Source organism: Pelobates fuscus, chromosome 11, assembly GCF_036172605.1.
Source record: "Pelobates fuscus isolate aPelFus1 chromosome 11, aPelFus1.pri, whole genome shotgun sequence".
Taxonomy (NCBI): Eukaryota; Metazoa; Chordata; class Amphibia; order Anura; family Pelobatidae; genus Pelobates; species Pelobates fuscus.
Genome location: NC_086327.1, coordinates 119999996 through 120027376, shown reverse-complemented (window position 1 = coordinate 120027376; position 27381 = coordinate 119999996). Strand labels below are relative to the sequence as shown.

The window sequence follows — 27381 nt, the reverse complement described above, 5'->3', positions numbered from 1 at the left end:
GTTTCTGCATTCTGACAGGCACTAAAACATCAACCATCCAATACATGGGATGAAAGTATTATTATTATATTTATATAGTGCCATCAAATTCCGCAGCGCTTTACAACGGGTGGATGAACAGACATGTCGTTGTAACCAGACAAGTTGGACACACAGGAACAGAGGGGTTGAAGGCCCTGCTCAATGAGCTTACATGCTAGAGGGAGTGGGGTAAAGTGACACAAAAGGTAAGGATAGTATTAGAGAAGTAATGACATTTGCAGGAGAGGAATCAGTTGGGAGGGAGGGAAGAGAGTTCGACAGGAAAGGTGCAGCCCTCGAGAAGTCTTAAAGGCGAGCATCAGAGGTGGGAGTACGGACAAAATAGACGTAAGTCTTCAGCAGAGCGTAAGGGCCTAGACGGGACATACTTGTGTATAAGGGAGAATAGATAGGTGGGAGCAGCATTATGTAGAGATTTGAAAGCAAGAACCATAATTTTAAATTGAGCTCTATATTTTATAGGAAGCCAATGTGGGGACTGACAGAAGGGTGAGGCATGGGAGGTGTGGGCGGATAGGAAGATGAGCCTCGCTGCTGCATTCATTATGGACTGTAACGGCGCAAGTTGAGAGCACGTAAGACCACTGAGAAGTGGATTACAGTAGTCAAGGCGAGAAAGGACAGTGGAATGGACCAACACCTTAGTCGCATCTGGCGTTAAGTAGGGGCGGATGTGCGCAATGTTTTTGAGATGGAAATGACAGTATTTGGCAATAGATTGAACATGAGGCTTGAAATAGAGGTCGGAGTCAAAGAGAACACATAGGCAGCGAGCCTGCATGGTGGAGCTGATGGTCGCACCGTTGACTTGGAGTGAGACAGACACAGGAGTAACAACACTTGAGGGAGGAAAGACCAGAATTTCAGTTTTGGTCAAGTTTAGTTTAAGGAAGTGGGCAGCCATCCAATTAGAAACAGCAGAGAGGCAGTGAGAGACACTAGTCACGAGGGAAGGGGAGATCAGTAGAGGACAGGTAGATTTGCGTGTCATCTGCATAGAAATGATATTGGAAGCCATAGAAACTAATGATTTTACCAAGGGAGGCAGTATAGATGGAGAACAGGAGAAGACCAAGGACTGAACCTTGGGGGACACCAACAGAGAGGAGTTGGGAGACGAAGCAGAGCCAGAGAAAGAAACACTGAAAGAGTGCTGGGAGAGGTAGGAGGAGCACCAGGAGAGAGCAATATCTTGTAGACCGATATTGCAGAGAATATGAAGAAGCTGTTGATGATCAACAGTGTCAAAAGCAGCAGACAGGTTAAGGAGAATTAGGATAGAGCAGTGACGACGAGATTTTGCAGCAAGTAGATCATTGGATGCTTTGGTCAGTGCCGTTTCCACAGACTGCTTATCGCGGAAACCAGACTGAAGCGGGTCTAGCAGAGAGTTGGACTCGAGGAAGTCTGTCAATCTCGCATACACAATTCTTTCAAGGATCTTGGATGCAAAAGGCAGTAGCGAGATAGGATGATAGTTGGATGGGGAGTTAGGGTCAAGATTGGGCTTCTTAATAATTGGGGTTACAGTTGCATGTTTGAAGGGCGATGGAAATATACCAGAGGAGAGAGAGAGATTGAACATTTTCGTAAGAGGCAGAGAAAGAGAAGAAGACAGAGTATGGATGAGATGCGAGGGAATTGGATCTAGGGAGCAGGTGGTGGGGCGGGAGGACTGGAGCAGAGCAGAAACCCGTTCCAATGTAGCGGGTGCAAATTAACTTAGAACAGCAAAGGGAGTATTGTAAGGGGAAGAAGAAAGTTGAGAGATCCCTTCTCTGATTGTAGAGATCTTGTCAGTGAAGTGAGTTGCAAAGTCTGAGGCGGTCAAGTTAGTAGGTGGAGGAGGAACAGCAGGGCGAAGAAGAGAGTTAAATGTGTGAAATAGTCGTTTGGGTTAGCGACGAGTGTGGTTATGAGGGTATTGAAGTAATTAACTTTTGCAGAGGGAAGAGCCAAGCTGTATGAGCTCAGCATAAATTTAAAGTGGAGAAAGTCAGATGCACAGTGAGACTTTCTCCAACAGCGTTCAGCAGTTCTGGAGCATTTTTGGAGGTATCGAGTGAGCTTGGTGTGCCAGGGTTGTTGTTGGGGGCGCCTGCGGCGTTTAAATGTACAAGGTGCAATGATGTCTAGTTGAGAGGAGAGGGTGGAATTGTAGAAAGGAGGTTGCAGAACTAGGACAGGTGAGGTTTGAGATAGGGAAAAGGAGAGTTTGGATATTAGTGGAGAAATGCTCTAGGTCAAGACATTGGAGGTTTCTGTGAGAGTGATGTTCAGACGGTGGTGTCAATTGAGTCTTAGGTATGCCAATGTCAAAAGTCAGCAGGTGGCGGCCAGATAGAGGAAAATTAATATTGGAGGGATTAGAGGCAGTACAGAGGTTGGTGAAGGCAAGATCAAGAGTGTTTCCCGCTGTATGGGTTGCTAAATTGGACCATTGCGTAAGGCCAAAGGAGGAGGTTACAGAGAGCAGACGAGAGGCATCAGTGCAATTAGGGTTGTTGATTGGGATATTAAAATCCCCAAGTATAAGGGAAGGAGTGCTAGTTGAGAGGAAGTGGGGAAGCCAGGAAGAAAAGTGGATAACCGGGGAGGAGGGGGGGGGTCTGTAGATGATAGCAATTCTTAAAGGAGTGGCGGACAGTGTGAACTTCAAAAGAAGAAAAGGATAGGGCAGGGGGAGTTATGATTGGTTGAAAGGTACATTGAGGGGAGAGAAGGATGCCTACGCCACCTCCTTTACAGTTGAGTCTGGGAGTGTGAGAGAATTGTAGCCCATCAAAACATAAAGAGGCAGAAGTAGCGCTATCAGAGGGGGACAGCCAGGTCTCTGTAGGTGCAAGCAGTGTGAGTGAGTCAGAGATGAAAAAGTTGTGTATGGATGTTGATTTTAAATTACTGCAGATGGAGCGGGCATTCCAGATTGCACAATGAATTTTGGTAAGTGAGGGTAAAGGGCAGGGTATTGTGATGAGGTTTGTGGGGTTTCTGGTTGTCTTAGTGTGTGTAGAGAAGGTGAAAGGCCCTGGATTGGGGGGGATTAATATGTCACAGATCATGGCAGCTTTTGATGATGTATTTTTCCTTTTTTAGGAAAGAAAATACGTATAAAGTATAGGATCAATGCTCTCAAACTCTGAGTTTAGTGTACCCAAGTGCATTATTTGACTCAAATACAGGCAAGACTTAAAGAAACCATTCGGGTCTTCATTATCTGCGTGAATTTATTATCAAAAGCAGCAGAAGGTTATAGGCCAATGTTTGGTTCAGTTTGACAAAAGAGGTTCCTTCAGCATGGAAAGCAAACAGTGGTTTCTGTTCTGTCAGTTGTTTCAGTTTCATTAAGCCTTAGCCTCTAATTAAGTCGCTCTTTAAATCACATACAAATTAGATTGCAAGAATAATATTGCATATAATAATATACTATGTCGACACAATGCTGATATTGGAATTCTTTAATCCTTTGAAACACACGGAACCATTTCAAAAAGTACATAGAAAAGTATTTATTTCTGAATGAGTCTATGGATATCTGAAATATATAACTTTTTATTAATTGTATTATTAGTTATAAAAAAAGATTACTTATTTCACAGCTCTCTGCAACTGATAAAGGAAACAGAAAAGTAACTGAATTCAATCGTGTTTAGAATATAGAAATACGATATATGAGGTCCCTTGGAAAATAAAACAAACAAACAAAAACTTAAAGTCTACAGGAAGTGAGGTTTAATTTGAGTAATGGTGGTTAAAGGTAGCGAACATTATTGATCTATTATCGCATGCGCAATTACATAAAATTTATATTTCTGTCTGTGTTTATGCATAAATCATTTAAGATTTCACACATTTTTATTACAGAGAACATTTTGTAACACAATACTTTGAGTATCTGGCTTTTAATCCCACTACTTTATTTTGTTTATATAGTTAGATCCCCTAAACCAAATACAGATAAACTGACCTCCACACCAATTTGTACAATGTTATAAAATATTGCATTAACAAGAAAGAAGCGTAATTCACTGTGCAAGATGTGAGGGTCTGTTCACACGGTAGCTGGTTTACGGGCATGAACGCAAAATAAACTATCGTAATCAGCAAGGTCCATCCTCGATCTGTCTTCTCGAGGGACAACATCCATCCTCTTAATTTCATAACCAGCTTCTTTAAAAGCCGTTTCAATCTCTTCTTTTGTCATTGCCAGACACGAAAATCTCGTGTTCCCACTGTAATAAAATGTACAATTTAGTACACTCTGTATTATGATATGGCCCCCTGGCTTGAGCAAGTCCATGAAATTTTTAAGGGTGTTGCAGTAAGCGGCTGCATTCAGACATGGGACTTCTAAGCAGAGACAGCTCAAGAGGCAATCAGCTGGTTCCAGAACGATTGGTTCATATGGATTCTTTTTTAGTGCGTCACATTGTAGAACCCGTTTCACAGCTTTCCTCAGTTTCTCTTCCTTTTTCTCACAATTGTCACTGTTGAAACAGTACATTAGACAAGATATGGTTTTATAGAAATTCTGCATGCCCTACTTTATTATTATTTAGGTTTTTTTAGTTATGCTTCAACATGGACATTGATGAAAAGTTGTACTGGTCTAAAGAGTAGACCCAATTTTAGATAAGTTAAAATAACAGGTGTTACACACTGCCTCTTATTAATACACTCATGCACTTCCTTAACCCATAAAACTTAATATTTATCCTAACTTCACCTGCTCTTGATATTCCGATTATTTCCAATTTACTTTTTTCCAGTTTAGCAATGATCTGTCTTCTCCTCCTCTTTATTTCCTCCTTCTCCCTCAGTATAAAAATCTCTCCTTACACCCCCTTTACTCATCCCCATCCATATTTACATATGCCCCTCACTGCTACACTCCCCCTTCTTTCATCTCACACCTTACACTCATTTTTCTACTCTCTCACTCCTACCCACAATCAATCTCATCCTAGATCCCATGCATACAAAACCCATTCACACCTCCTGTCACTTTCTCTCCACCTGCTTTTAGCAGCTGGGGATGTTTCTCCCAAACCAGGGCCCTTCACCTTCTCTACATACACTAAGAAAACCAGAAACCGCACAAACGTTATCACAATACCCTGCCCTTTACCGTCACTTACAAACATTCAGTGTGCACTCAGGAACGCCCGCTCCATCTGCAGTAATTTAAAAATCAACAGCCATACACAACTTTTTCATCTCAAACTCACTCACACTGCTGGCACTTACAGGGACCTGGCTGCCCCCCTCTGATAGCACTACTACTGCCTTTTTGTTTTGGTGGGCTACAATTTTCTCACACTCCCAGACTCAACTTTAAAGGAGGTGGTGTAGGCATTCTTCTTTCCCCTCGATGTACCTTTCAACCAATCATAACTCCCCCTGTCTTATCCCTTTCTTCTTTTGAAGTTCACACTGTCCGCCTATTTAAACTCACTTCTTCTACTTGGGGATTTCAATATCCCAATCAACAACCCCAACTGCACTAATGCCTCCCGTCTGCTCTCTGTAACCTCCTCCTTTGGTCTTACGCAATGGTAAAATTTAGCAACCCATACAGCGGAAAAAACTTGATCTCACCTTCACCAATCTCTGTACCGCCTCTAATTTCTCCAATATTCCTTTTCCTCTATCTGACCATCATCTACTGATTTTTGACATCGGCATACTTAAGACCCAATTGACACCACCGTCTGAACACCCATCTCACAGAAACCTCCAATGTCTTTACCTAGAACATTTCTCCAATAATCTCCAAACTCTCCTTTTGACTCTCCAAACTGTCCTAGCTCTGCAACCTCCTTATACAATTCCACCCTCTCCTCTCAACTAGACATCATGGCACCTCCTACTATTAAAATGCAGCAAGCGTCCCCAACAACAACCTTGGCACACCAAGATGACTCAATACTTCCAAAAATGCTCCAGAACTGCTGTATACTTTTGGAGAAAGTCTCACTGTGCATCTGACTTTCTCCACTATAAATTTGTGCTGCGCTCATACAGCTTGGCTCTTTCCTCTGCAAAAGTAAATTACTTCAATACCCTCATAACCACACTCTCCTGGGAACCCAAAACGACTGTTTCACACATTTAACTCTCTTCTTCGCCCTATTCTTTCTCCTTCACCTACTAACTTGACTGCCTCAGACTTTGCAACTCCCTTCACTGACAAGATCTCTACAATCAGGGAAGAGATCTCTCATCTTTCTTCTTCTTCCCCTTACAATATTTCCCCTAACCTCACTCCCTCTGCTGTTCTATGTTTATTCGCACACGCTACAGTGGAAGAGGTTTCTGCTCTGCTCCAGTCCTCCCACCCCACCACCTGCTCCCTAGAATTCCCTCGTATCTCATCCGTACTCTGTCTTCTTCTCTTTCTCTACCTCTCAGTAAAATTCTCAATCTGTCACGACTGCTAGTATAGTCCAACACGCAGAACTATGTAACGTCAACATAGGCAGAACAGAATAGGATAAAACGTAAACCGTTCCTTAAAATGGCTGGACTAATACGTTAAAGACAGAGAATAGTCAAGGGATAGCCGAGGTCAAGGAAGCCAGAAATCAGAATAGTCAGGAATAGCCAAGGTCAAAATACCGTAAATATCAAAAACAGGACAAGAAAATGCACTCTCAGGAACCAGGAATGGAAACCACTACAGGGCAATGAACTAGGAAACTTCAGGGATTTAAATATCCCTCCTTTGGCTGTGGTCGGCACCATATTTCTTTAGGATAGGCTCAGTACGTCGGCGCAGCCGCACCGGTCAGGTGCGTCCGCACCTTGCGGCAAGCCAGGGGCCATAACACAATCTCTCTCCTCTGGCATATTTCCATTGCCCCCTTCAAACATACAACTATAACCCCAATTCTAAAGAAGCCCAACCTTGACCCTAAATCCCCATCCATCTACCGACCTATCTCGCTACTGCCTTTTGCATCCAAGATCCTTGAAAGAGTTGTGTATTCGAGATTGGCCGACTTCCTCAAGTCACACTCTCTGCTAGACCCGCTTCAGTCTGGTTTCCACGCTAAGCACTCTGTGGAAACGGCACTGACCAAAGTATCCAATTATCTACCCCCTGAAAACTCTCATGGTCACTAATCTATCCTAATTCTCCTTGACCTTTCTGTGGCTTTTGACACTATTGCTCTCACCTGGTGCTCCTCCTACCTCTCCCAGCGCTCCTTCAGTGTTTCTTTCTCTAGCTCTGCTTCTTCTCCCAAACTCCAATGTTGGTGTCACCCAAGGTTCAGTCCTTGTTCCCCTGCTGTTCTCCATCTATACTGCCTCCCTTGGTAAATGCATTAATACCTTTGGCTTCCAATATCATTTCTATGCGGATGACACCGAACTTGATCTGTCCTTTCCTGATCTCTCCCCGTCCCTCTTGACTAGTGTCTCTAACTGTCTCTCTGCTATTTCTAACTGGATGGCTGCCCACTTCCTTAAACTTAATTTGACCAAAACTGAAATTCTGGTCTTTCCTCCCTCAAGTGTTGCTACTCCTGTGTCTGTCTCCCTCCAAGTCAATGGAGCTACCATCAGCTCCACCAAGCAGGTTCGCTGCTTAGGTGTTCTCTTTGACTCTGACTTCTTCTTCAAGCCTCATGTTCAGTCTATTGCCAAATCGTGCTGCTTCCATCTCAAAAACATTGCGGGCATCCGACCCTACTTAACACCAGACGCGACTAAGGTGCTAGTCCATTGCAGTGTCCTTTCTCGCCTTGACTACTGTAATCAGCTTCTCAGTGGTCTTACGTGCTCCCAACTTATGCCGTTACAGTCCATAATGAATGCGGCTCATCTTCCTGTCCTCCCGCACCTCCCACGCTTCACCCTTCTGTCAGTCCCTACATAGGCTTCCTGTAAGATATAGGGCTCAATTTTAAATTCTGGTTCTTGCTTTCAAATCTCTACATAATGCTGCTCCCACCTATCTATCTTCCCTAATACACAAGTATGTCCCGTCTAGGCCCTTACGCTCTGCTGAAGACTTACATCTATTTTGTCCGTACTCCCACCTCTGATGCTCGCCTTCAAGACTTCTCGAGGGCTGCACAGTTCCTGTCGAACTCTCTTCCCTCCCTCCCAACTGATTCCTCTCCTGCAAATGTCATTACTTCTCTAATACTATCCTTACCTTTTGTGTCACTTTACCCCACTCCCTCTAGCATGTAAGCTCATTGAGCAAGGCCCTCAACCCCTCTGTTCCTGTGTGTCCAACCTGTCTGGCTACAACTACATGTTTGTTTGTCCACCCACTGTAAAGCGCTGTGGGATTTGTTGGCTCTATATAAATAATAACATAATATTAGTCTAAAATGGAGACATACCTGTTTCCTTCAAGCTCACATACTAACTTGACAGCTGGAGTCCAGTCAAATGCCCCAGGTTCCTTTTTTAGCCATCTATTCAGCTGAGCACGGTTTTGCTCAAGAAAGTCAGAAGTAATTATATTCTTAAACACCTCACAGGCTGAAAGGAGATTAAGGATGCTCGGCCCAGCACCAAAATCGATCAAGGTATCCCCTACGATATTACCTGATGAAGAAGTCAAAATATAAACATGGAAATAGAAGATCTCTGAATGCATTGATTAGTCATGCATTGCATATAATTCTCTCACAACATGTATTGGGATACAGTCACTAGGGGGTAGATGGTGTGATTTTATAAGAAAAATTTATACTAGTTGTCACAGCAAGGGTATATCATTTATTATTACACCCTTGGAATATTATCCTTTAATGTAATTTGTGTAGTAAATGGCACAAATTACAGAGATGTTATTGCTGAGGTCAACAGGGGTTACATCTTTTGAAGCTGGGATCCCCCACAGTAGACAGCTGACAGTTGACAGTTGGCTCCCAGACTGTGTGTCGTCTAGTCCTTGGGGAAGAGGGATTATTGTTACGCTGCCTGTGTTTTTTACCTGCTTTTTCCTGACTACCAGCGGAGATACCGTGATTATACTGCTACTCCGCTACAGTGAGTAATTAGGACTTCTGTATTTTATCCTTTTTGTTTTTATCTGTTGTTGGTGTAAATAACTTGTTTATCATATATTGTTATATGCACTGTGACTATTCTTTGTTCATAATAAACATTCATTTATTAAGTTCTGCCTCTGTCTGGTTAAGAAGCACGTTTCCTGAAGAGACTAGTTAGTATTTTTGTAATTCCTTAAATATGGTACTAAGTAATATTTGGTGGGTTTTATTGTTGATTTACCTGGGGGATCAAGGCAGCGTTAAAATAGTAATAGTTATATTATTATGTTTAAGTGTGGGTGGTGTTAAAAAGGGGTATTTTTTCATTATTTCTGGTCTAGTGAAGACAAATAGTGTACTTTAACCCTTTCACCACCACAACTACGTCACGCACACTCTTGGAGTAGGGTGCGTTCGTGACACTAGTAGCCACATTAAAAAAATAAATACATTTGTAAATTTATCACAAATCGGTCTGATATAGATAGCACATTGAGGGCATGAGCCATTAACAATCCTACCAGTTTGGATACTTTTGAGAGCACTTTTACAAGAATTAGTTCAGTGAAAACGGCATATGTTAGATTACCGCAATGAGGTCTATGGAGGATACCGGGAGAATCCTCCATTGACAGAGCCAATTCACAGCAGCCATCACTAGGTTTTTAGTTAAAAATAGATGAAAAATGAAAAAAAGAAAAGATAGTAAGATAGAGGAAGTTCTGCTTTAAAGAACATGGTTTGTTTTACAGATGGTATTAATGCATTAACCCTTTAAGGACAGAGGCAATTGTCCACGTTCTGAAACAAAACAAATACTTAAATGTGAGTTATAGATTTGTTCCACTGAAGTTTAAGGCTCTTCAAGTGCCCCATCACATAAGAGAGATATCCATCTCATATTTATTTACATTTTTTTTTTTTATCATTTAGTATGTATACCTAACACAACATTACATGTGCATATAATGTTAAGAAATGGGGGTGTGGGCGGGCGGAGCCTAGCATCCAGACAGCGCGGTTGTGCTGAACCTCAGCTTCCGCTACACTTGGCACTTTTCAGGGATAATCCCCCCAAAAACCGGCACAATCGCACACTGGACAGCTACTAGCATGAAGGGGACACCCGGGGGTATCACCCGATACCAAACTCAAGCCTGTAATCCCCCGGAGACAAAACAAAACACCCTGAGGCCTACCGGAGATCGGGCAGTGGGGAGACGGCCGCTCCCCTGGCTGACTGACCTGGACAATATCTCTCGAGGATCCCTCGAGAGAGTCATCTCCTACCCCCCCCCCCCTCTGGACCGATGGGGGACATCTCGGTCCAAATCAAGTGACTGGAATAGCAACCACGAGCAATCCATATCAATCTATAAACTGCAACATCAGGGCAACCAAACACATGGCGTACCCAAAATGGCGGCGGTGAGAATACCACACGGACCAAAACGCTTACCTGAGATGGAGGATCACAGCGACGTCCAACAGCGATGGCAAACAAGCAACCCCAGCCAGCGGCGAACGAACTGAACCGAACCCACAGAGTGTGGAGACAGGCGACACCGCAAGTGCATCCAGGCCACAAGACTGGAGCGGGGAACGGAGGGAAGAGGCGCCCCACTCCAGGCACAGCAACTACCCCCAAGACAACCACGCAAGCAAGCAGCCCGCCCAGGCTGGGTGCCAGGAGGAAACTGCCTCCACAGCATCGACCACCCTGCAGGAGAAATGCCCACCACTGGCGGCGACAGGAAACCGGCTCCAACTGCACCCGATATGGGAATGCCTCGAACTCACAGAGCCATCGAGACAGTGGTCAGACGTTGCCACCCTCAAAGTGGGCCTGGGGCTGGAGGTGGTCCTCGCCCTGCAATGACCGCTCCGACACCACCTACCTTTCCACTCCTGATGACAACTTGCCGCGAACCGGCATGGGCTGAGCGGGACTGATATATGGACACACAGTACTGGTTAACACTCGTCCCACACCTTAATTTTCTCTTTCTGTCTTACCTGTGCCAGATGACACGCTATGCTCTTAATTGCTACCTTTTAATCATTACCTTTATCGCAGCCGCACTGTATTCCATTGGCATGTTGCACTAAATCGAAGGGCAGCCTACCTTAAGCTTAACATATGGGACCAATATTAGCCATGCGACCATTCCCATAGCCCAGTCAGCTTTGTTGGCCCTGTTAGTTTAGTATAACTCAATATGAGCTGTAACCATTACCGAAAGCATGTTTCATAACCTATATTGTCGTTGAGAGCTGCATGTCTAGGATGCGATGTATAGATCCTTTAAACAAAAATTACGCTGCCTCTGTTTCACATGCCCTAGGTTGGATAAGCAAACCAAAGTCTATACTTAATGCTTAATACAGATATAGGATGCACTATGTTGTCAGGATATAGTCTGACCTGCTCAGCTATCTGTTAAGCAAGACTCATTTACTTTATTTTATTCTATGTTATTTCATTTCAATTAACCAAGCTTGTATCACTACTTATGTTTCAAAAACAAAAAATATGGCAGTCCTTCTTAGGAGTGTATTACAAACCATCTTGTTATCATTAAAGTGTGTTACCCCACAATATCTCCTTTTTCTATTCTGTACCCCATAACGCATATGCCATAATAAAAGAAAGATTTATAAAAAAAAAAAAAGAAATGGGGGTGTGGAGGGGGAAACAAAAACTATTTTTCACATTTTTGTTTATAATAATTTTTACACATCTAGTGCAACCAACTGAAAATAACTAAAAATAGATTCATATATCATCCTGGTTGTTAAATGTTTAACATCTAAAAATCATTTTTGAAAGCTAACGCTAACTCTATACCAACCATACCCCTTACCCAATACTTACACTAATTAACTGTGTACCTACCTAGCTCTTGACAAAGGCGCAACGCCAGCGCCGAAACGCGCGTTGAGTTATTACTGGGACCACTTGGTCTAAGATTAGTTTAGATTAGGAATCTGTCTGTAATACTCTAACTAGGAGAGGATTTTTCCTCTATACACTAGGATCCTCAATTTGCTCTATCTGGTCGTCTCGCTTATTTGGCAATTAGAATTCTCATCAGTACTTAGATTGAAATTTGTATATGAGCAGTGTGTTTTCTCCTGTAGAGGTATTACCAGGACCACTTGGTCTAAGATTAGGCCTGTAATACTCTTATTAGGTGTACACTTAGACTTCCCATCAGTATTTAGGTCAACATTTGTATATGAGCAGCATATCCTGAATGACGGAACCTTAGGAGCTAACGATTTTTCAGACTATCTCGTCACTCCAGTTCCCTTTCATGGGATGTGAAGTTCTTTTTTCAAATTACAGCCTATTGCCTATTGATACCAGGGATTTAGTCTATGTGATTTACACTTCACACACAGGAGGGGTCTCCTAGCTCAGGGGGATGTTTGGAAACTTTAGCACAAGTTCACACTACTCTGACGATCCGGTGCTAGTCTGAGTGTGCTGTTATTTTCAACATATATCTCATTCCTCCAGCACACCCTTTGAGCTGCGGATGTCTCCCTCCCCTCCTTAGCAATTTTGCTATTTAGCGATACAAATCAGGGAGATACTCATGCTCTCTTACTATACACACCAATAGCTACTTTAGCCGCTGAGACATTGTTGCAATTATATTGATAACAAGGTGTGTTGTTTGGCCAGTACATTCCAGACGATTCCTATTTTTTACACTTTTTTTTTTTTTTACACTTTTTCACTGTATATACACTTTCATTATTAATTTTGTCGTTCATTATCTTCCCTAGAAGGGACTAATAAAAATTTATTATTTTACATATATTTCATTCATGTTCTATACTGGCAATTTTTTAGCCATGATTATGAACATTTCTGTCCTGGGGTATAGAGACTGATAATTGGGAGGACCTCTCTGTAATCCCTTTTTCAGTCTCTTCGCTTCTATGTGTACCTACCCTAATCTTACCATTAAACTGGACCCTACACTATATCTAACCCTAAAACACATTATCCAATACCTTACCCTAACCCTACCCTACTCTTACCCATACATCTAACCTTACCCTCATCTCACCCTCATGGTAACCCACTGTTAATATAAATTCTAATATTAGAAATGTGTTTTACTAGTTAACACAATAGACGGTGGTATACTGGCCATTTTCAGAATTACACTGTTGAAGATCCTGGTCTCTCCAAAGCTGCCTACACTCCAGAAGAACCACGGCAGAGCATAATTGCTCAGAACCACTTTTATGAATGAGTTTAAAGTGCTTGGTGCTAAACTGACTTCCAGCTCTGTGCAGTGCTAATCTGCCATTCTGGAGCCACTAAACAGAGCCCCAGCTTACTAACAGGACCCACGGGAATCCATTGATACTTGGGGTTAATGGAATTTTACCTTGCTCACACCGCAATCACTAGTATGCATTTAAATGCTTAAAGAAACCAGCTGATCAAAAGTATGGAGCAACTATGACACCAGCAGACAGAGGGGGGCACCAAGTACTTGGGGCTCCATGGTGTCAGCAGGGATTTAACTCTACTCACATCAAATATACATGAAGTATGCCTCCCAACAAAGCAGGAAGAAGGAAGCTTAAGGAGCACTCGTATTGGGGTTAACCCATGGACTAAAGAGATAAACAAAAGAAAAAATGAGTGTCCTAACTTGTTAAAATATAAATTTTAATAGTAATGCTAAAATCTAGTGTAAGTTTCCTTGATAGGAATAATGTTCCAAAAATGATAATAAACTAAAGTATATACATTCTAATATTCAGAATTGTAATGAACCAATGAATATATATTCTCTAATCGGTAACTTGTCAGTTGGAGAATAATAGTAACTAAAATGTATATAATCATTGGAAGGTTCTGTTCAAAAGTGTTCAGAAACCTTCACCCGATAGTGTGTGCAAAACAAAGGGGCCAAATAGAGTAGCACTTACTATGCAGATAATGAAAAAGTTATCTCAATGTGATGAATGTAGCCCGTCTATAATAAGACCGTAATGTAACAAAACTGCAAGGGCTAGAAAAAAGATGTAAGCTCAGGCATCCCTAGGAAGGCAGTAACAGAAGTGAACTGGCTAATATGAATACAAAAGTCCTGTTCAAAAAGGTTACAGGAACCTCTATCAAATAGTGTGTGTACAGCCATGTGTTCAATACACATAAAATATATCAGCCAGAACGCTCAGTATGTAATCATCAGCTGTGATGAGCAATGCTGCGGGGAGCACAAGAATAGCCTCTGTGGATAATATGAAAAAAACAAAAACGATGTTGCTGTGGGGAAAAAAAGGGGGCTATCGGTTCTGAACTTAATAATACATATTCTCTAAAAAAATGGCTCAAAGCCGAATAATATATATATATATTATTCGGCTTTCAGCCATTTTTTTTAGAAAATATGTATTATTAAGTTCAGAACCGATAGCCCCCTTTTTTTCCCCACAGCAACATCGTATATATATATATATATCCCAATTCCCCAACAGAAAGGAAAAGCGGTAAAACAAACTCGGGATCCGACACTAGTAAATCAATTCTTGATAAAGTTAAATTAAATATAAGCATTAAGTCTCTGGATCACCAAGTGCCCCTGACGCACGCGTTTCGCCCTCAGCTCATCAGAGGGGAACCGATGTGCGGGAGATAACTGGAGTTATAAAGGGGAATGACAGTTTTGATAGGCAAGTTCAAAAAGTCATAATTTTATTAGCCTATTAGAGACATGCTAATTGATGACGATTTGGGTTGTGAAAGTTAACCCTAAACACTATATTAGAGAGGGATTTTAACCCTTTACAATCTGAATAATCAAACCAAGAATTTCAAAAGCTATTGTGCAAGATTGAGAGGCGTAAACCATGTCCCAACTTAAGGATTGTGATGTGAAAATTAATAAATTCTCTTAGCAAATTGTCAGCAATACATGTATTTATGATGGATATTTTGTTCCTTAATAATGATAAGAGAAAGATATAATGTGGTATGTAGCAGGCTCCTATATATCCCTAATATGAGCGCTGGTAAATATACTTGGACTTAGATTCCTTAGATTCTCTCAACTGCCACTGCCCCCCTCCCACACAGCCACTGCCCCCCTACCACACAGCCACTGCCCCCCTCCCAAACTGCCACTGCTCCCTCTCAACTGCCACTGCCCCCTCCCACATAGCCACTGCCCCCCTCCCACACAGCCACTGCCCGCTCTCACACAGCCACTGCTCCCTCTCAACTGCCACTGCCCCCTCCCACACAGCCACGGCCCCCCCACACAGCCACTGCCCCCTCCCACACAGTCACTGCCCCCTCCCACACAGCTACTGACCCCTCCCACACTGCCACTGCCCCCTCCCACACAGCCACTGCCCCCTCCCACACAGCCACTGCCCCCCTCCCACACTACCCCCTCCCACACTGCCACTGCCCCCTCCCACACTGCCACTGCCCCCTCCCACACAGCCACTGCCCCCTCCCACACAGCCACTACCCCCTCCCCACTGTCACTCCTCCTCCTACACAGCCACTGCCCCTCCCACACAGCCACTGCCCCCTCCCACACTGCCACTACCCCCTCCCACACTGCCACTGACCCCTCCCACACAGCCACTGCCCCCTCCCACACAGCCACTACCCCCTCCCCACTGTCACTCCCCCTCCTACACTGTCACTGCCCTCTTCCCTACTGGCTCCCTCTCACATGGTACCCGGAACCCCCCCCCCCCCACTGTCATCCTCCCCACTGCCACTGCCCCTTCTCCATTCTCCCTCCCCACTTTCATCCTCCCACACTGCCTCTGCCCCACTCTCTCCCTTCCACACTGCCACTGCCAACCCCCCTGTGTTCCTCTCAGACTGCCACTGCCCCACTGTCTCCCTTCCACATTGCCACCCTCCCCAGAGTCATCCTTCCACACTGCCACTGCCAACCCCCGTGTTCCTCCCACACTGCCCCTTCCCCCATCTCCCTTCCCACTTTCACTGCCTCCCTTCCACACTGTCACTGCCTCCCTTCCCCACTGTCTACCTCCCACACTGTCACTGTTTCCCTCACACACTGACTCTGCCCCCTCCCCACCGTCACCCTCTAACACTGTCACTGCCCCCCTCCCCACTGTTTCCCTCCCATACTGCCACTGTCTCCCTCCCCTCTGTCTCCCTCCCACACTGCCACTGCCCCCCTCCCCACTGTCCCCCTCCCACACTGCTACTGCCCCACTCCCCACTGTAAGCCTCCCACACTGCCATCCTCCCACACTACCACTGCCCCCTCCCCACTGTCTCCCTCACACACTGCCACTGCCCTCCTCCCCACTGTCTCCCTCCCACACTGCCTCTGCCCCCTCCCACCTGTCTCCCTCCAACCCTGCCACCCTCACACAGTCACTGCCTCCCTCCCCACTGTCTCCCTCCAACACTGTCACTGCCCCCATCCCCACTGTCTCCCTCCCACACTGTCACTGCCCCCCTCCCCACTGTCGCCCTACCACCCTGTCACTGCCCACTCCCCACTGTCGCCCTACCACATTGTCACTGCCCCTCTCCCAGCTTCCATCCTCTCACACTTCCACTGCCTCCCTCCCCGCTGTCACACTGTCACTTCCTCCCTCACCGCTGTCTCCCTCCCACACCTGACACCTCTGTCACCCTTCCACCCTCTGTCACCCTTCCACACACTGCCCCCTCACACTGTCACCTCCCTCCCCACACACTGTCACCTGCCCTCTCCCACACTGCCCTCTTCCCTCCTCACACTGTTACCCCACACTGTCACCCTCCCACACACTGCCTCCCCCACTTTCACCTGTCTTCCTCCCACACTGTCACACACATCCACGTTGTCACGCCCCTCACACTGTCATAAACCTCCCCAAACTGTCGCTAACATCCACACACACTGTCAACCTCCCCAAACACCGCCCCCACACACTGTCACCTATTCTCCTTCCACACTGTCCCCCTCCCCACACAATGCACCCATGCTTTGTCACCTGTCCTCCCCAGTCACGCACCTCCCCCACACTGTCACACTGTCACATGTCCTTCCACACTATCATCCTCCCACACACTGTCTCCTCACAAAGTTAACTTTCCACACACTGAACCCACACTGTCACACTCCCACACCCACTGTCAAAAAGGGGAAATTAGGCAGAGAAAAACGTATACATTTGAAATAATAGCAACTATATTAATTACAAAATTTTGCTAATATGGGAATACGATTTATGAAAATGGTCTGCCAAGGGGTAATCAAGTCAAAAAAGGTTGGGAACCACTGTCCTAGAGTGTTACACTGCACTTTAATTGTTACAATCTTTGATGTATCACTATGTATACACATCTCTGTAGCTAGTGACAATCACTAGCTATTGTAGACTGTAAAACGATCTAGTGCAGATATTACCAGATAAGGTTTGGATATATTTCAAATAGGATCTATTTTTAGCCCTGTACTTCATCAAAGATCTTACAGGGTTCCTCTACATATTCTCCGACTGACAAGTTACCAATTAGAGAATATATATTCATTGGTTCATTACACTCCTGAATATTAGAATGTATATACTTTAGTTTATCATCATTTTTGGAACATTATTCCCATCAAGGAAACTCACACAAGATTTTAGCATTACTATTAAAAGTTATATTTTAACAAGTTAGGACACTCATTTTTTCTTTTGTTCTTTTGTTTATAAGCCCACAGTATGCAGAATGGCATATTTTTGTTGATTATTTTTAGTTTATTTTGCCATTTCTCATTAATCTTCTTGAGCCTTTCTCTAAATGTAAGATATCTTGCAACATTGTGATATATATATACATACACACACACACACACACACACACAATATTTATGCTTACATTTATAAAATAAATATTTTATTTAGATTAAAAAGGCGTATCTTAGTGTGAATGTTATCAATATCTCATGGTGTTTAACAGATTATTAATTAAAACGCAGGGATACATTATATCAGATTTTACCTGTAGAGAAGAGTCCATGAAGATTCTTTAAAGCAAAATTTGTCCATTCTCCAATCAAAGCTCCTGATGTAGGATTATAATAGGTTTCATAATAATCCTTTGGATCAAACTCGTTGATGTATCTTTCTTGCTCATTGTCATGCACCATTGTTATATGTGATCTCCTTTTAGATTTTCTGTATTCAGCTTCTGGTGATGCACGCACAGGTAAATGCTGCAGTAAAAACAAAACTCACACACTGCATAACCATCCTTATTTGTTTATGTGACAAATACGCTTATACAAATTGTTAGCTTGTTTGTTACATTGATTCTATGCCACACTGATATTTCTGTACATATTTATATTTCACTTCCCATTGTGCAGTTAATACCTCTATTCTTACAGGGCAATTCACTGAAGAGAAAATTGTCAGGAATTCAATGTGATGAAATTACAAATGTCTGTCCAAAATATCCAAGCTGAACTCAGAAGTCACAATTTTTCTAATTGGGGTATATTGGCCTAAATTTTCAAATCACTTTGTATTCCTGACAATTCTCCTTTTAGTGAATAACCCTGTTATAATGATATTCACAAAAGTGAGAATTCAAGGTGGGTTCAGAGTAAGTTTCAAGTCTTAAGCTGAATGAGAAGCATAGCTGGCTGATTTAGAGAATTTTTCCTGTTCAGATATTTTGCCCTTAAATTCCAAATTCACTCAGAATTCTCACTTTAGTATATAACCCTGCTAAAGTTCTTTATCCCTATCCCAAGCAGTTTAGGGATCTCCCTCAGATTCATACTAACCTGGTAACCGAGTCAGTTGGAGACTATTCCGCTCATGTATTCAGTTCAGAAAGAATCATTCAGTTTATAGCACAGAATGTGAACGAACACAGGTAACTGTGCAGCTTTTTATAGCATAGGCCCTGCCCTCTGGACACCAGCCCAAGGATATCCTCCTCTCTTTTACAATAACACAGAAATGTCCATTTATTTCAACTTCATTAATACATTTGCTTGATGTATTAAAGTGGCATTGCTTCTGCAAATTTGCAGAGTCCCCCAGCAGTGACATTGGTACTGGTGGTCCGGTGCCTGGGGGATGAGGGGGGAGGAGGGCTAGGTAAAGGTTAGATTACTTACCTTAACATGTCCCTCACAGGCACCACATCCTAATTATGCTGCTCCTCTTCGACTGAGCAAATGTCATTGATGTACGCATGCGCGAGAGTACAGCATTTAGCTCTATGGGGGTTTCCGAGGGACCGTGGCATCCTTCATAGCCACTGCCAATTCCCTGCACGGAATTTCAGTGAAATTCCACCATATTCAAAATTAATATTTCATAAAGATTTTATCTTTCTGAAATACTAATTATTTGGAGTGGTGGGGGAAAGAGAGTGCTGCTTTAAATGATTATTATGCACAGAATAGAATACATATTTTAAAGGGACGCTCTAGTGTCAGGAATACCAGTGTATTTCCGACACTATAGTTGTAAAAGTGAGGTTTGGGTGTGGGAGGGAGAACCAGAATGGGTTATAAATATCGCTATGCAGGAATATATGTCGCAACAATAGTGGAGAAATTCCTGAGTAATTCTCAAAATCCCCAAGTGCTTGTGTCTTTAAGGGCAAATTTGCAGGCTTTCGTTAAGGGGTGCCCTTAAAGACACAAGCACTTAGGGATTTTGAGAATTACTCAGGAATTTCTCCACTATTGTTGTCTTAAACCCACACTATCTCTGCGATATATATTCCTGCATAGCGATATTAATAACCCATTCGGGTTCTCCCACACAACAATATATGGTCTGAGACACCAATAGGTATACAGTTTACTTTTTATTGACAAAACCACACTCTGAGAACAGGGTGTTATATACTACTCTGTACTCGAGACTGTTATATTGTGCCGCCAGGCAAATTATTGTACCGCTTCACCTGCAGCGGGTTCACTTATTGGATTGAAATAATCCCTGCAATTACACTATCTCCATATTAACGGAGACGAGCTAGGACAAGTTATACTAATTAGTGTTCTTAATGTGTGCTCTTGTGGTTTTACTTTTTTAGCATTAAAAGTTACGTTTTATATTTAAAGTGGTACACACTATTTGTACCACTTACTGTCCCCCTCCCTTTTAAGGGACTTACACTCTTCAGGACACTCTATCATAATTCCTTTTCTCCTGTTTTTTTGTCTCTTCTTGTTGTTTGGTAAACTTTTAAGTTACCGACTTGGACATACCCACCGAGCTAGACGCCGGCTGGTGGTAAGCATTGAAAGGAAAAGGGGAGTTTTGATGGATGAAGGGGGAGGCGAGAACCCTCTGCGGCAATTTTGTGGTCAATTTCATTGGCAAGGACGTTAAATAAGTTAAAGTCTGTAGGAGACTATGTGTTAATAATATATGTTAATGTATGGGTTATTTATGTATTTTCTAATGAAAATTATAAAGTTTGATAAACGTATGGATATGTTCTACAGTATTTATGTTATAATAAGTGCTGTGGCCTGTTTCATCCAAATTCAGTGTCTGTTGTTATTTGGGGGGGGGGAGGGGGAGTATTTGGGGTAGACTCTGTTATTCTTATCTTGCATCCCTGTTCCCACTACGTACATACAGGATTGCTGGACATCCGGGGAGCGTGCTGTCAGCACGAATCCCAAGACACACTACTCACCAAACACATAACCACTCCCATACACACATACAATCAATCACAAGCATCCATACCCACACTCATACTTATGCCCCTGTCCGCTTAGCTGCTCTATCTCCCCAGGGGGTAATACCCGCTCTAATGAGATTAACTTACTTGCAAAATGCTTCCTCTTTGGGCTCTCTATAGTGCAAGGTTAAATAGGGCCCTGGAATGAGGCACCTGTGACAGGGAGGGGTGAAAAACTAAAGGATTTGCGAGACATACATACATACACTGCACACTTTATAAAGGTGCTGCTGGGACCAGTTGATACAATATACAGAATCCAGCACACTCTCTCAACACCAGCCCCAAAGGTCACAGAATGTAATAGTTTTTAAAGACATCCAACTTAAAAGGACCCATAAAAGCACCCAGACCACTTCATCTCAATGGTTTACATCTGTAATGTAAATAATTCTAGTTTAGGAAACAGCAAGGTTTATATTGCAGGGTTAAATGCCCTCTAGTGGAAACTAGATGCGCTTCTGTTGTGAGAACCAACTCATTTCTGTCAGGGCCTATACTAGCAATTTAAAACCTGCTCTTATGCAGACAACCCAACATGCAAAAATGCATTTCAGGAAGGTGGCTTCACAAGCTACTTTGTCACTTCCCCACACACGCGCGTGCACGCGCTCCCACTCCTCCCACACACACGCGCGCACGCTTACCTACCTCTTCCCCCCAAGCCCGGGCTCACTCCACCCCCCAACTTCCCTCAGAGACAGACACCCACACAGATACGTACTGGCACATACACACATTCTGGCACATACACACTGACACAAAGATACACATATTGAAACACACACTGGCACATACAATCAGATACACACACACTGGCACATACACTCAGATACATACTGACACTCAGACACACACACTGGCACTAAGAGAGAAACACTGATACATACACTCAGATACATACACTCATATACACACAGTGGCACTCAGATACACACACTGACTTACACATATTGACATGCACACAAGTCATACTTTATAGATTTGTAGACACCCTCCTGTTAGCTTACCTTGGTGTCCAGGATGGTGGCTTGCATGGAGTTCTGGTTCTAGCTGAGGCAGGTGGATTGAGCATACAGGAGCATCTCACTCCAGCCCTTTCTTCTGCCTGCTTCCATCCTGCTTTCTTTTCTCTTCTTCTCTACTCTTCTGCTCTTTTCTCCTTTGCTGCCTCCTCCCACCAGTCCTCCCAGGTGGGCAGCTCTCTGTGAAGCTGGGAGGAAGTGGCTGTCACTTCCTCCCTGCCAGCTGATATCACAGGGGGGCGATCAGCTCTTAAAGGGCCAGCACCCGACCTGGCCCCTCTTTAGCAAATAATATGAGGGTGTTAGAGGGGCACAAATCATACCCAACATAATGGAAATCACACTTTTCTAGGATATTGTGTATAATCTGCGGGTGTCATGGAGCAGTATTCAACATGCGGGAGTCTCCCGGAACTACCGGGAGACTTGGGTTTTCTGTCTTATAAGATGAACTCACTACTAATTTAATAAATAAAAGAATCCACCCTCCTGGGGTGCTTCGCAGTGCAAGGTTAAATAGGGCCCTGGAAAAAATCACCTCTGGTGGGGGTGGGTGCCCCAATCACTTAAACTTGCATACATTATAAGGGTACTGGAATTCTGTATGTTGCATTAATTGGTCTCAGGAGGACTTTTTATAATGTATGCAAGTTCAAGTGAGTGCAGCCTTATATAAATACACCTGTCAATTACTGGACGTTCTAATATCAATATTTGCTCTGTCTAAATTATTCTAGGTTATTTGGAAGGTTAGAAAGATAAGGCACACCTGTAACGGCTACCCAGGTAGAGAGAGGGTATCTGCCGTTGAAGACGTCCTTTTTCCCTGCAAGCTGCTGTGGAGAAGTAAAGCTGGTATAATCCCATCCACGATATCCAAAGCGAGAGTCAGGTTCAGCTGTAACAGGAGCAGAATAACATCCCCAAATAATCCCCTTCCAAGAACGAGACGAGGCTACGTTTTGAAGGGTCAAGATGAACTGAGGACTGGGACACCCAGCCTGCTTTTTATTACAAAAAGGTACACACAGGACACTCCCAGGGGGAGGATGAAATTAACCAATCACATACATGGTACCACCCCCACGTCTCCTCCCCTCAGATAAACACATAACATAATTATAGCATACAGTAAAAATACAGTTTTCACACATACACTGTAACTTTAAAACTATACGTTCAATCTCCATAAATTACATATTCAGACTCAGCATACATCAAACATAAACACTTCCAAAAATCAGCCAAATCCCTCCAGCGGATCAAAAGTTAGCTGGAGGTCCCTTTATGACCGACCGCAAGCACAATTTCCTGCCCAAAACAGTTCCATAGATTTGGGCTGTGCGGCCGGTCAATTTCATGCGGAAGAAAGACTAAGTCCCATTCCGAACGGGACTTAGTCTCTGGAGCTGAAAAACGAAGTGTAGGAGAAGGTAAGGGTCAGCGGTGTTCGGCAAAATGTGTAGCCGATTTCAGTTCCACAGAATCTTTAGCATACACCGCTGACCGCAATCGACTGAATAAAGATGGCCGCCGCCACGTGCAATTAACCTGCAGTAACCTCACAGCCTGGGAGGTAAATTGCCTGCACACTTTAACTTCTGGGTGGTCCGCCTGTGTGGTACTTGGTTCAGTAAGCCCTATTTACTGAACCAAGTGGGGGAAAGCCAGGGGCAAGTTATTTTACAGGTCTGGGGACATAGTCTTAAAGGAGTATTGTTCAGCAAAGTCACAATATGTCCCCAGACGGTTCTTAAAGGGCCATACACACCCAATAAAAGTTAATAAGTTTTCAGGGGCACAATCTTCCAGGGGCCATAGTCATGAGGAAGGAGGCTGGCAAATAGGCTTCTCCACAATCCAGGGAAGCAGGGCAATTTTCCATTTAAAGGGCCAGTTACAAATAGTGATTTGTAACAACACCATTTAGACAATTATTTACCATTTATTCCCTTATTTGTTTTTATGTTTTATAGCATAACACATAACACAATTGGTATTTCTATAAATTAACCTTGTTACACCCTCCTGGCTGTCAATCAGACAACTGGTCATGTTACTTCCTGGTTTGGTTAGCTCAGTGGGTAGCACTCAAGAGGTAGCAACTGCCCAGAGCACCTGCCTTGCAAAGATGTCTAATTGAGCTCCATTTAGAAGTCTGAGATTGGAAAGCCACAGAAAGTCTGGGCAGGGTTAGGAGAGATGGGGGATGCAAAAGCTTCAGAAAAGAGATCTGTAGCTTTTGCAAGATTTTTTCAGATGTACCCCAAAGGTAAAAAAAAAATGTTTTTATTAAGGGTATATTTACTAGTGTGATGAAGAAACACAACACACTGAAATGTCATTAGAAACTATAAAGGTTTTGTATTTTAACTCTCCACTAGTGATGTACCGAACTGTCCGCCGGCGAACAGTTCCCGGCGAACTTAGCGTGTTCGCGTTCGCCGCGGCGGGCGGACACATGCGCAGTTCGATCCGCCCCCTATTCGTCATCATTGGGCAAACTTTGACCCTGTGCCTCTCGGTCAGCAGACACATTCCAGCCAATCAGCAGCACTCCCTCCCTTCCACACCCTCCAACCTCCCTCCCAGCATCCATTTTCGATTCATTCGGAAGATGCATGCTTAGTGAGAGGAGGGAAAGTTTAGCTGCTGCTGATTAGATAGGGAAATTGATAGCTAGGCTAGGGTATTCAGTGTCCACTACAATCCTGAAGGACTCATCTGATCTCTGCTGTAAGGACAGCACCCCAAAAAGCCCTTTTTAGGGCTATAACATCAGGCTGCTTTTTTTTTTTTTTTCCTGTGTAATGTAATTGCAAGTGCCTGCCTGCCTGCCAGCTTCTGTGTGAGGTTCACATTGAATACTGTGCCTATTTGCCCAGTGCCACCACTCATATCTGTTTTAACAATTGGTTAAGCTTTACATTTAAAATAAATATTTTTTTTTCACTGTAATAGAAGAGCAGTTGCCTGCCTGCCAGCTTCTGTGTGAGGTTGGATGCCTTGCCCATTTGCACAGTCAGTGCCACCACTCATATCTGTTTTAACAATTGGTTAAGCTTTAGATTTAAAATAAATAATTTTTTTTAACTGTAATAGAAGAGCAGTTGCCTGCCTGCCTGCCAGCTTCTGTGTCAGGTTGGATGCCTTGCCAATTTGCACAGTCAGTGCCACCACTCATATCTGTTTTAACAATTGGTTAAGCTTTAGATTTTAAATAAATCATTTTTTTCACTGTAATAGTAGAGCAGTTGCCTGCCTGCCAGCTTCTGTGTGAGGTTCACATTGGATACTGTGCCCACGAGCCCAGTGCCACCACTCATATCTGTTTTAACAATTGGTTAAGCTTTAGATTTAAAATAAAAAATTTTTTTTCACTGTAATAGAAGAGCAGTTGCCTGCCTGCCAGCTTCTGTGTCAGGTTGGATGCCTTGCCCATTTGCACAGTCAGTGCCACCACTCATATTTGTTTTAACAATAGCTTAAGCTTTAGATTTTAAAGAAATCATTTTTTTTCACTGTAATAGAAGATCAGTTAGTTGTCTGCAAGCGTCTGGGTGTCAGGCCTACTTCAGCGTGTGCACTGCAGACCTGTGCCAGCGTGCTTTGACAGTTGCCAATCATATCTGGTGTCTCTTTAGCATGCTTTTACAAAGAAAAAAGGTTTCCGGTGTAAGCTAATAGCAGACAGTCAGTGTCCTTCAAGCGGCTCTGTCAGGCCTTCCTTCAGCGTGTGCCCTGCACAACCCTGCCAGCGTGCGTTGACAGTTGCCACTCATATCTTGTGTCTCTATAGCGTGCTTTTACAACCAAAATTTTGTTTCCACTGTAATAGAAGAGCAGTTGCCTGCCTGCCAGCTTCTGTGTGAGGTTCACATTGGATACTGTGCCCACTAGCCGAGTGCCACCACTCATATCTGTTTTAACAATTGGTTAAGCTTTAGATTTAAAATAAATGTTTTTTTTTCACTGTAATAGAAGAGCAGTTAGTTGTCTTCAAGCGTCTGTGTTTCAGGCCTACTTCAGCGTGTGCTCTGCAGACCTGTGCCAGCGTGCTTTGACAGTTGCCACTCATATCTTGTGTCTCTATAGCGTGCTTTTACAACCAAAATTTAGTTTCCACTGTAATAGAAGAGCAGTTGCCTGCCTGCCAGCTTCTGTGTGAGGTTCACATTGGATACTGTGCCCACTAGCCCAGTGCCACCACTCATATCTGTTTTAACAATTGGTTAAGCTTTAGATTTAAAATAAATATTTTTTTTTCACTGTAATAGAAGAGCAGTTAGTTGTCTGCAAGCGTCTGTGTTTCAGGCCTACTTCAGCGTGTGCTCTGCAGACCTGTGCCAGCGTGCTTTGACAGTTGCCACTCATATCTTGTGTCTCTATAGCGTGCTTTTACAACCAAAATTTTGTTTCCACTGTAATAGAAGAGCAGTTGCCTGCCTGCCAGCTTCTGTGTGAGGTTCACATTGGATACTGTGCCCACTAGCCCAGTGCCACCACTCATATCTGTTTTAACAATTGGTTAAGCTTTAGATTTAAAATAAATATATTTTTTTTCACTGTAATAGAAGAGCAGTTAGTTGTCTGCAAGCATCTGTGTTTCAGGCCTACTTCAGCGTGTGCTCTGCAGACCTGTGCCAGCGTGCTTTGACAGTTGCCACTCATATCTTGTGTCTCTATAGCGTGCTTTTACAACCAAAATTTTGTTTCCACTGTAATAGAAGAGCAGTTGCCTGCCTGCCAGCTTCTGTGTGAGGTTCACATTGGATACTGTGCCCACTAGCCTAGTGCCACCACTCATATCTGTTTTAACAATTGGTTAAGCTTTAGATTTAAAATAAATATTTTTTTTTCACTGTAATAGAAGAGCAGTTAGTTGTCTGCAAGCGTCTGTGTTTCAGGCCTACTTCAGCGTGTGCTCTGCAGACCTGTGCCAGCGTGCTTTGACAGTTGCCACTCATATCTTGTGTCTCTATAGCGTGCTTTTACAACCAAAATTTTGTTTCCACTGTAATAGAAGAGCAGTTGCCTGCCTGCCAGCTTCTGTGTGAGGTTCACATTGGATACTGTGCCCACTAGCCCAGTGCCACCACTCATATCTGTTTTAACAATTGGTTAAGCTTTAGATTTAAAATAAATATTTTTTTTTCACTGTAATAGAAGAGCAGTTGGTTGTCTGCAAGCGTCTGGGTGTCAGGCCTACTTCAGCGTGTGCTCTGCAGACCTGTGCCAGCGTGCTTTGACAGTTGCCAATCATATCTGGTGTCTCTTTAGCGTGCTTTTACAAAGAAAAAAGGTTTCCAGTGTAAGCTAATAGCAGACAGTCAGTGTCCTTCAAGCGGCTCTGTCAGGCCTTCCTTCAGCGTGTGCCCTGCACAACCCTGCCAGCGTGCTTTGACAGTTGCCACTCATATCTTGTGTCTCTATAGCGTGCTTTTACAACCAAAATTTTGTTTCCACTGTAATAGAAGAGCAGTTGCCTGCCTGCCAGCTTCTGTGTGAGGTTCACATTGGATACTGTGCCCACTAGCCCAGTGCCACCACTCATATCTGTTTTAACAATTGG

The 27381-nt window shown here is 43.5% G+C and overlaps 1 protein-coding gene across 1 annotated transcript; it reads right to left on the bottom strand.

Moving 5' to 3' along the window:
* Window positions 1–3751: 3751 nt before the first annotated feature.
* LOC134577598 (indolethylamine N-methyltransferase-like) lies at window positions 3752–18919 on the bottom strand. Its single transcript, XM_063436427.1, has 4 exons — window positions 18854–18919; window positions 18064–18277; window positions 8400–8607; window positions 3752–4529 (listed from the first exon to the last, which is right to left on the bottom strand). Exons 2-4 carry the CDS (start codon window positions 18209–18211, stop codon window positions 4094–4096), a joined length of 792 nt encoding a protein of 263 aa, XP_063292497.1. The 5' UTR covers window positions 18212–18277; window positions 18854–18919; the 3' UTR covers window positions 3752–4093.
* Window positions 18920–27381: the final 8462 nt, after the last annotated feature.